General features: G+C 44.6%; 1 protein-coding gene across 3 annotated transcripts in view; it reads left to right on the forward strand.

Annotated features, from left to right (window-relative positions):
- The window catches only part of NCAM1 (neural cell adhesion molecule 1), a 465,549-nt gene that overhangs the window by 383,476 nt on the left and 70,712 nt on the right, over positions 1–11,361 (forward strand). For all 3 annotated transcript variants that reach the window (XM_006833828.1, XM_006833830.1, XM_006833829.1), the window contains exons 2-5: positions 7,710–7,784; positions 9,617–9,835; positions 10,427–10,570; positions 10,986–11,123. In XM_006833828.1, coding sequence (XP_006833891.1) covers positions 7,710–7,784; positions 9,617–9,835; positions 10,427–10,570; positions 10,986–11,123 — 576 coding nt within the window. The remainder of the gene's footprint in view (positions 1–7,709; positions 7,785–9,616; positions 9,836–10,426; positions 10,571–10,985; positions 11,124–11,361) is intronic.

Consider the following 11,361-nt stretch of genomic DNA (forward strand, 5'->3'; position numbering starts at 1 on the left):
AAAACCAACAGTCTACATCACTCTCAATGGAGAGAAACTGAAAGCCTTCCCTCTGTGAACGGGAATCAGACAAGGATGCCCTTTGTCACCACTCCTATTCAATATTGTTTTGGAAGTCTTAACCAGAGCTATATGGCATGATAGAGAAATTAAAGGCATCCAAATTGGCAATGATGAAGTAAAATTCTCTCTATTTGCAGACAATATGATACTATACATAGAAAATCCCAAAGTCTCAGTAAAAAAAAAAACCTACTGGATATCATTGGAAGATTCAGCAAAGTGGCAGGGTATAAGATTAACATACAAAAATCAGTTGGATTCCTCTATAGTAACAATGACAGCGCTGAAATGGACATTAGGAAAGCAATACCATTTATAATAGCCACCCAAAGGATGAACTATTAAGGTATAAACATAACCAGAGAAACAAAGGACCTATACAAAGAAAATTACAAAACACTACTACAAGAAACCAAAAGAGACTTACAAAAGCAGATGTCCCTGGGACCATCAAGTGAGAAGAGCAGAGAGCGTGACCCTACCCAGAGAGGCAGTGACACCAGGGATGGAGACAGAGACAAAAACTGTAAACCAAATATACTATACCAAGGGAAAATATGGTTCAAAAACTAAGATGAAGTTAAAATATTCTCAGATATAGCAAAATCAAGAGCCAGAGTACCAGACAGAGGGCTGAACTTGGTAATTCATGGAGCAAGTAAAGCTGAGTGCCTTTGGGCAGGGGATCACTTATAGAGTGGGGTACATGTCAGCACTTAATTGGTGAACTTGGTTTGTTGACCTATGGATCTAGAGCTGAAAGCCTTCAGGCTGAGATTTATAAGAGAATAGAGTACCCTTGGGGTATTTATCAGCAGTGGGGAAAAAAACTTTGTAACACTGCTCTAGCAGGGCAGCGGTCAAGCCATCAGAGGAAGGCCTGCCATTGGGCATGGCAAAGCAGAGACTGTCCTGATCAAAAGACCATTTCCCGAACATTTCTAATCCTGTATTGTAACCTGTTAGTTTCCCTAATAAACCTCATAACTGTGGGAGAAAAAAAAAACATTCTCAGATAGAAGATGAAAGAATTCATTTATACCAGATGAACTCTATAAAAAATACTGATGGGAACTTCTTAGATGGAAGGGAAATGGTACTAGCAAATAATTCAAAACTATATGTAAAAAGAAAGATCCCTAATAAAGGGAAATACATGGACTTACAATGACTAGTAATGCTGTTGTTGTTAAGTGCCGTCGAGTCGGTTCCGACCCATAGCGACCCTGTATAGGGTTTCCGAGGAGCAGCTGGGGAGCTTGAACCACCAACCTTGCAGTTCAAATGGCTTTGCAGTCTGGCACATTAACCCACAGTGCCACATCAGGACTCCTATAAGGCTTGATAATTCTACATGTTTTCTCCTTCATGCTTTATAATAACAAATAAATAAAAGGAAAGGATTTAAAAAAAAAAAAAAGATGGGTAGCACTAGGCATATTGTAAAGTATAGGGGAAGAGCCCCACTCTTACGGTTTTTGTTGTTGTCAGCTGACATTGAGTCAGCCCCTGACGCATGGCAATCCCATATACAATGGAGCAAAATACTGCCCGTCCGGCAGTTTCCCCATGGTTAGTTGTAGATCCAAACACTGTAATATTGCTAAGTACCATCAAGTTGGTGCCAACCCATATCGACCCTGTAGAGGGTTTCCAAGGAACTACTGGCTAATTTGAACCGCCAACCTGCGGTTCAGACCAATCTTGTAGTCCAGTACTTATCCTACAATGCCACACCAAGATTCTGATCATTGTGACAGCCATAGGGTTATCATTGGCTGATTTCTGAAAGTAAATCACCATGCATTTCCTCCTAGTTCATCTCTTTCTAGAATCTGTGCTGAAACGCCATAACAGCATGCAAGCCTCCATTGACAGATGGGTAGTAGTGCCTTGGCCACAGATTCAGCCTAGGTTGTCCCCACGTGAAAGGCACGAATTCTACCACTGAACCAACATTATTCACGCCTTAGAATTACTAGTGGTGTTATCTTGTGCTGTGGAGTTGGTGCTGAGTTTCCAAGACTGTAATCTTTAAGGGAGCAGATCACTGGGCCTTTTCTCCACTGGAGTGACTGGTGGGTTCCAACCGCCAACCTTTCTGTTATCAGCCAAGCACCTAGCCATTGTGCCACTAGGCTTCCTTTGCTTTAGAATTGTTGTAGTTGTTGAGTGCCATCGTGTCGGTTCTAACAGCGAGCCTGTCTATGATTTCCGAGGAGCAGCTGTTAAGTTTGAACCGCCAGCCTTGCAGTTCAAACCGACCTTGGAGTCGAGTGCTTATTCTACAGTGCCACACCAGGACTCTGCCTTAGAATTTGTTGTTGTTGTTGTGAAGTGCTGTCGAGTCGATTCCGACCCATAGCGACCCTGTATAGGATTTCCTAGGAGCAGCTGGTGAGCTTGAACTGCCGATCTTGCAGTTCAAACGGCTTTGCAGTCTGGCGCATTGTTGTTGTTGTTGTTGTTGTGTGCCGTGGAGTCGGTTCCGACTCATAGCGACCCTGTACAGGGTTTCCTAGGCTGTAAATCTTTACGGGAGCAGAACGCCTCATCTTTCTCCCGCGGAACAGCTGGTAGTTTCGAACTGCTGACCTTGCGGTTCACAGTCCTATACGTAACCACTACGCTACGGTGACTTTAAATCTTGGCTTTGGAGACCTAGTGGTAAAGTAGGTTAATATCATTATGCTGCTAACCCTAAGATTGGAAGCTCAAACCCACTATACTCTCCATGGAAGAACAATGGGGCTGTCTATTTCTATAAAGACATACAGCCTCAGAAATCCTATGGAGCCGTTCTGCTCTGTTCTAAAGTCAGTATGGATCAGGATTGACTTGTTGGCAATGTGTTTTTATTCTTGGCTTCATTGTTAATGTCACCGAGTCAGTTCTGACCCTCTATAGGGTTTCTGAGGAGTGGCTGGTGGATTTGAACCACTGACCTTGTGGTTAGCAGTCCAGTGTTGATCCTACAGCACCACACTAGGACTTCAGTCTTGGCTTCACTAATTAATAGAGTGACCATGGATATTTTCTTTCTCAGAGCCTCTGTTTCCTATTTTATAAAGTGTTGACAATAATACAATCTTATTTGTCTCTCAGAGCTATTGTGAGGATTAAGTGAAGTATTCCATTTTTGCTTTGCAAACCACAAAGTGTGCAGTATCACTGGCTGCAGGATGCTTTAGGGGCTGAATAGTTAGTGAAGGCAACACAGAGAAAGCACTGAATGAGGGTAGCTCTCAGCTCCACCCCTGCTTGGGTCCTGTCCCAGTCTGAGTGTTTCTAAAGCTGGAACTTTAGAGTCAGTCATGCCAGAATAGGAATAATTTATGATATTTATGCAAAGCAAAGTTCTGGGAGAACTGCCCTCACATGTTTCTTTGAGGTCCAAGTTATACCCAGCAGGAGGTTTCACTTATATGCTACGGGAAAAAGGTAAATGTAGAGATGAGACATTTTATTGGAAATAATGAAAGGACAAGGAGAATAAGAAAGAAAAGATCATCAAGAGTGGAGGGAAGGAGTTTTTTTAGTTTGGTGTAGATTTTCCATTTACCCATTATTAAACCTCATATTTCCAAGTTTGTTGTTTGGAGAATAACTGACCATTGTCTGCATGCTGCCATGGAAAAACCTCCAAACACTGATTTTCAGAGACACCTGGGTTCCTTTGGCCCAGCTTTGTGTCCAGTGCTTTGAAGGAGGAATCACTAACTTTTGCATAGTGCAAAAGGCCAAGTGTCTCAATGGATATACCTCTGCTCTTTAAAACTTCCATGCTGATAAATGTGTGCATGGTATCTGGCTATGGTTGGAATCCCTTTGAAATTCTGGTTTCTCATTTCTCTCTGTGGCCCAGATAGATGCTGGCTGAATTGAGATAGGACCACCACCACCACCCCCATCCACCAGCCTTGCCTTGTTTTCTTCTCCTTCTCTACTTTCTCCCCCATCCCCCATCCCAATTGTTGAGCTCTATTTGAAAAGAGCTGGTGTGGGGGGGGGGGGGGGGGGGGGAAGCGGGCGGAATGGAAGTCTGTTTTTTCAATCGGGATCAGAATATCCATTCCCAAGCAGTAAGCGCTCTGTGAGAGTAACAGGATCCATATGTTGAAGCTGACTGCTAATGCTCAGCATATGGGCCAGAGAACTTTTCAGACAGAAATATGCCTCTCCTTCACTAAGAATACCCCAGTAAACTCTAGAAAGGACCATTACTTAGATGATGAATGGTGCAGACACAGCTTCTGGGCTCATCTTTTCAAGAAGTATGGATCCTGTAGAAAGCCGTAGAAAAGGTCCTGGTTTGACCTTGAGATGGATGTTCATGGAAACCTCTAGGGTTCGTCCAGGACACAGACCCTGTGCTCTTCAAAAGATCACGAGGCGTTTTAGAACCCTCAGCGCACTCTCCTGTTACACTGTTACACATGGTTTTTACTCATGATACCAGGTTGCTTGCTAAACTGAATGGAAACATTTTTCACTTCTCTCAGAGGTAGCATTGCACAATGGAAAGAACATGTAACCTGCGAGCAGGAGGACTGGACTCTGGGGCCACCTTGGCTTTAACTAGAAGCAGCCTTAGGGAAACTACTTTACTTCCCTCAACGAGGAATCCCAGAAGTTCTGCTTTTTAGAACAGGACCATAAGCATTCTCAAGGGGTCAGAAACATCTAAGGCAAAAAACCAATTGCCTGCTCTCACATTTTAGAATAAGCTGTAGCTGATAAAGAAGAGTAGTCACAACTAGACATACCTGCTGGTCACACTTTCATTGTTCTTAGGTAATAATGCAGTTGTGAACTGCAGATGAATAATCAGTAACAGACCCAGTTTGGGGAAGAGATCAGCTGCCCCTAATTACTATAACATCTCTCTCCTACCAGTCCAAGCCTTGAGTTTCCACCTCTTGTTCTCACACGGGAGTGTACAGCCTTCACTGTCTGCCTCTGCCCAGGCTCAATTTGCCTCTTACCCGGCTCCTCCCCATGAACTGAGTCCCTGCTTTCCTTGGCCCTAGAAGGTCCTTGGATCCCTATAGTCCTCTGAGGCCCAACTGTGGTCCCTTCCTGGAATGAGCAAAATAGAGAGACCTGCAGCAGCTCTGCCTGCAATCCGGTCACCATGGCAACAAGCAGGCCTCCATTCTACTGTGAAAAGAAAATGGCTGTTCCCAGGAAGTGCTCACTGAGTCCTTGCAAAGGGCCTGTTTGACTCAGGCCCCTCATGCATATTGGTTTTAAGAAGCTGCCTGCATTGAACCAAATGCCTGTTAGCCTTGAGCTTTCCGCTGGAGTTTATTTAAGAGGAGGAGATGCAGAAGGAAGTTGGATTCAAATGAATAAAGCATTTGCCCCTTTAAAACTGTATTTTCCTGAGAAATGCTTATCCACTGTGAGCAAATAAATGAGGAAGAGAATGAATGCAGGCATCTATGCGATCTGGTGTACTGTGATCTGGTGTACTGTTTTCTGTCCTATCGGTGGAGTGGGATGACAAAGCATATGGCTATTTAAATTAAAATTCCAAGAGAGTAACCAAAGCATACAAGAAATCCCACAGGGAATAGCTTGCAGAATTTCATAAGAGTGTCTGACTAATTGGGTTGATGATGTTTGATGCTGCTTCTGTTACAGAAAGAGGGTTGCTAGTCCTACTTCTCTCAAAGTGAGGTTGAGTGTTGGTTTAGCAGTCCTCTGCTTCAAAGTCAATTTGAATCTTAAGGTTATCTTTCTCCATAGTTTTTAAACATGAGGGTGGGGAGAATTGGGCAAGAGACTTTTGTCCATAGTTCCTGTGTGGTATATTTCCCGCTCACTCAGTTTGGTCTCAGCGCACTGCCTGTGGGGATACTTCCAGTTGACATTTTAAAGTACCTGTTGGAAAAAAGCATTAAATAAAAGTACCTGATTGGACCTACGGTGTTGTTGTGAGTTAGAGCTGACTCAGCAACCAAGGGTTTGATCTGGTTTTATTAGCTGGGCTGCTGTTATGGTGAATCCAAGAAGTTCAGCTGGTTAGAGAAGGACCATAAGCCTTCTAATGGAGTCAGGAACATCCAGAGCAGAAACACAGTTGCCCTTGAGTTGATCCCAACTCCCAGCTCATGGCAACCCCCGGTGTGCAGGAGAAGGAGGTACTTTGCAGGGTCTTCAATGGCTGATTTTTCAGAAGTAGATTCCCAGTCTTCTGTTCCAAGACGCTTCTGGGTGCACTTGACCCTCCAGAACCTTTCAGTTAATAGCCAAACACATTCACTGTTTGTACCACCCAGGGACTCCACTAATCTGATAGGGGTGACAGTTTCATTGGACAGTGGTCTGGACCATGTCCACTTCTGACTGTGACATAAAGAACTGTGAATTCTTGGGTGGTCATCAGTTTTCAAAACCCAAACAAGTTCCTCCCCTAACTCTTTTCTTCAAGTAAATTGAAGAACCCCATTTTTAAAACGAAAACTCTGATAAGAAAATTCCAAGGTGTTTACTTGGGTGAAGGGGAAGGCAATGTACAAGAAAGAAGTTGGTAGAAGAATGATAGAGGAAGGGTCAAGATGGGGAGGAGTACAAGAGTTAAAGGGTAAATAAAGTGTACAGAGGCAAATACTGTTACATACAAAACCCTGCAATAACAGTCATCTACCAGAACCGACTCCACGGCACACAGCCACCACCACCGGTAGATACACAGGCTGAGGGATGTGGGAGGGAGAAAGGAAGTATACCCACAAATACATAAATGTTTGACAAAGGTTATTTTTACATGGGTATTTACCTTCACTGCAAACATATCCATGAATGTAGTAGAGTATGCAGGGGGCAAAGTTATAAAAATTTAAGCATTCCCAGCCACCTTGAGGGAATGATTGCTGAGCCTGGAGGCACCATAGTCTCTTGTCTTCAAAGTCCATAAAGACAATGTTCTACATCCTACTTTGGTGAATAGTGACTGGGATCTTAAAAACTGATGAGCGGACATCTAAGGTGCACCTATTGGATTCTCCCTGTGTGGAGGAAAGAAAAGTGATGAAAACTGAAGGTGCTTGGAAACAATTAGTCCAATGGACTAATGGACCACGTGAACGTCAGTCTCCATGACCCTGAAACCAGAAGAACTAGATGGTGCCCAGCCTCCACTACCAGTTACTCCTGAAAGGGGTTGTATTAAGAGGTCCTGGATAGAGTAGGAGAAAATGTGAAACAGAACTCAAAATCATAAAAAAGACCTGGCTCACTGGTCATATAGAAATGGTGGAACTCTGAGTCTGTGGTGACCCTTCTGGTCTGAAACTGAACTCAATTTTCAGCCAAGCAATACATGGGAGAGACATATAGGTATATAGGAAAGACAACAACACTAGGGAGATGGTGCACATGCTATTGAATGATCATCTATTCGAGATCAAAAGGGCAACATTTGCCCAAGGGCAAAATTCAGAAGGGTTGGGAAAGAAGGAGAAATGAAACACAGAGAAGAAGGGGTAAGTAGTGATGTTACATTAAGGGGAGTGCAATCATTGAGATGAAACAAAGTATATGATTTGTTAAATATGAAAGCTCTGTAAACTGTTACTCAATTCACAGTAAAAGGTAAAAACAAAATGTCCAAGGTATAAACTGGACTTTCTCTTTTTCAGTGTCTCTGCAGGTGGATATCGTTCCCAGCCAAGGGGAAATCAGCGTTGGAGAATCCAAATTCTTCCTATGCCAAGGTAAGTGCCCAGTGCCCGTCTGCATTTCAGAACTCATCTCAAAAGCCCGTGGAGTTGAGAAGTGGGTGGGCCATGCACATGCAAGACTGATATAGTATCCGTCTGCTACATATGCAACAATGCAGCCTCTCACAGCCTGCCCAGCCTACCCTCTCACAGCTGAATGTGTCATCTAGGTCCCTTGCTTGTCAAGGAGAGAGAGTCTAGGCATGTTTTTAACAATAGAATAGAGTCCTGGTGTGGCGCTGTGGGTTGATGCGCCAGACTGCGAAGCCGTTTGAACTGCAAGGTTGGTGGTTCAAGCTCACCAGCTACTCCTCGGAAATTCTATACAGGGTCGCTGTGGGTTGTAACTGACTCGACGGCACTTAACAACAATAACAGAATAGTGTGTCCTCCCCAGACCTCTCAGCACAGTATACAACCAGAGTTCTGCCCATGGCGCTGTAGAACAGGGCTGCTGCAGAAATAAAGCTTCACTGAGTTGCTTTAACTTATTTCTTAGAATCTCCCAGAGCAGGAAAATCCAAGAAGGTCTGTAATATCCCTGAAAATGAACTGAGGATTGATCTCTCTTTACCTGTCAGGATACATGCCCTGTCCTGGTTTTTCCAGGACAATTGTTGATGCAAATGCTCTGTCCCATTGTCCCCACCAGGGCTCTAGGGTTTCTCAGATCAGGTGCCCTCATGTTTTGTGTAGAAAATATGCCAGTTTTCACAATTCAGATAATGACCAGAAAATGTCCGGTGGCAGAAACAATTCCAATTAGGCTGAGGTTTCTATGTATGTGGCATTCCTGGGGTTGGGAGCACCAGGAAAGAGCTGAGCTAGGTGTAAGCTGTGACATTTAGCAAGCAGCTTTGGCAGGGAGGGGCCTTTAAATGCGGTCTTGATTTGCGTTGGATGTGGTGGCTGGCGGATGTGTTCTACAGCTTTGCCTTCATTACAACAATTTAAATGATCTGGGGATGCAGCCGTGGAGCCCACAGCACATCTTGCAAATAGCGATATTTATCGAAAACATGATGGGCCCTGAAAGGAAGGCGGCTTCATTTCCATCCTAAGCAGCTGTACAGGGCCAGGCAATGTAGGCTGGGAAGGGTGCCGTGCAGTGTAGGGTAGAGGTGCGTGCAGAATCCAGGAGGAGCCCTGCCTGTGTGGGCTCACGGTCTGGGTCTGGGAGAGCTAAGCAGCAGTCTGGCTGCCAAGGGCACCTGGGGAAAAGAGGCATGGGTGATCCTGACCAGCTTCTCAGCGGTGTTTAAGGAAGTGAATTTGTCTGTCTGAAGCAGTGTATGGTGAAATGGCAGATGCTAGGATAAGAGTGATTGAAACCCACACTCCTAAAGCTGATATCTCATACTCAACCCAGGATCCCGTACTCTAAGCCCTGGCAAACAAGCTGACCAGCTGGCTCAGACCAGCTAGGCCCTTGAACTTGGGTTCTTTATATAGGAGTATTAATCTCCTTTGTTCCCCATACAGTGAGACTTGTCTGTTCCTAGCTTAGTAGCTGACACACAGTAGGTTTTGAACAAATTTCTTTTTTTTTCTTTCACAAAGTGTTGGCCACTATGTGAAATACCAGCACAACTGTTTGCTGAGTTCTTTCCAAACATCATAGATACAGTATTATACGTATATTAATTGAACAGAAAGACCAGAGTAGAGCTGTGTGAGTTATAATGTAAATGAGTATCCCTTCCTGACGGTCCAGCCTGACTGACCGTGTCCAGTAGTTTACTCTGAGTACCCACCGTCACTCTCAGGGGGACTCTGTCTTCTCCCCTTCAGCGGTTGCAAAAAAATAATAATCTCTTCCTCCATAGTGGCAGGGGATGCCAAAGATAAAGACATCTCCTGGTTCTCTCCCAATGGAGAGAAGCTCACCCCGAACCAGCAGCGGATCTCCGTGGTGTGGAATGATGATTCTTCCTCCACCCTCACCATCTACAATGCCAACATCGATGACGCCGGCATTTACAAGTGTGTGGTCACCGGCGAGGATGGCAGCGAATCAGAGGCCACAGTCAACGTGAAGATCTTTCGTAAGAGCCTCCGTCTTCTCTTGCTACTACAATTCCAGTCCCCTCCTTTGACCATTGAGACGCACGGGTAGTACAAAGGGTGGGATGGCAAAATTCCCTGAGGCTGAGGACTTGGTGAGTCCCTAAGTCTTTCCTGAATGCTGCTAAGAGCTACAATATATTCTTCAATAATGCTTGGCCAACTCAGAACTTCCAGTCCTGGTTCCCACTTCTCAGAGGGCAGTTGTGGGTATAATCTCCAGATATTAACTGACTCTGTGGCATTATGGTTTTCTCTTCTTATTTCCTGCACCAACTTACATGGCAAGAGGTCTTTAACTCCCAGAGTCACTTCTAGGCTCAAAGTATTGGTCATTCGGTGGCTAAAAATTGACTGCCAAACAATAAGACACAGACTGGCATTACTTGTGCCAGCTCCTATGCCTGAGCATCTTGGGCTAAGTGCTCAGTGTGATCCTCTCTTAAGCAGCTACATACAAAGATTGAGAGTTGCCCAGGACTCAAATCCAGCCAGTATGGCTATAGAGGAAAGGGATCTCTGGTAAGAGAAGCAACTGCGTCCCTTCACTTTGCTGTTTGCTCATTTTCCAGAGAAGCTCATGTTCAAGAACGCACCAACTCCACAGGAGTTCAAAGAGGGGGAAGATGCCGTGATCGTGTGTGACGTGGTCAGCTCCCTTCCCCCAACCATCATCTGGAAGCATAAAGGCCGAGATGTCATCCTGAAAAAAGACGGTGAGATGTGAATTTCCTGGCAGCTGCCTTTTCCCCAGCCCACCAGGTCCCCTGTGTCTCCCACTATATTGGCCTCTGAGGGGTTCCAATCCAGGTGCCAAATGGATGTACGAATGGGCTTCAAAAACTTCATGAAAAAATTCCATTTTTCCATGAACTTTTTGAAACCCCCTTATGTCTGTCACTGGTCTTTTTAGGCATTTGCTTTTTCTCTCTAAAGTAAAAGATACATTTTCCAATAGATCTGCTCTCTTGCCTATATTCCAGAGCTAGGGGCACATTTTTGTGTTTCAGCTTAAAGCCCCACCCTTAAGACTGAAGCTAGGAAGAAGGAAGGGGTCAGCTGCCTACCTGCCTGAAGATGCGGGACTTCTCTGGCTGACCCTTGAATGAACATGCCTCTTGTCTCTTCTAGTCCGATTCATAGTCCTGTCCAACAACTACCTGCAGATCCGGGGCATCAAGAAAACAGATGAGGGTACTTATCGATGTGAGGGCAGAATCCTGGCTCGGGGGGAGATCAACTTCAAGGACATTCAGGTCATTGTGAATGGTGAGGAGACCCCTTCTTCCTGCCTTCCCCATTGATGCCCTCACTTTCCCAACATCACTCTTGTTTACTTCCTCTTTGTCTGCAAAATAAATCCTGTCCTGCCTCGTTCATCCATCTCAACTGAATCCCTCATAGCGTATGGCTATTATTATTATTATTATTATTATTATTATGAAATGCACTTGCTTTTTAGGTCTGCTCTCAATTATGGGGGCTTTTAGTGCATTGACTGTCCTTC

The sequence above is a fragment of the Chrysochloris asiatica genome, unplaced genomic scaffold (assembly GCF_000296735.1).
Source record: "Chrysochloris asiatica unplaced genomic scaffold, ChrAsi1.0 scaffold00008, whole genome shotgun sequence".
In the NCBI taxonomy this organism is placed as follows: domain Eukaryota; kingdom Metazoa; phylum Chordata; class Mammalia; order Afrosoricida; family Chrysochloridae; genus Chrysochloris; species Chrysochloris asiatica.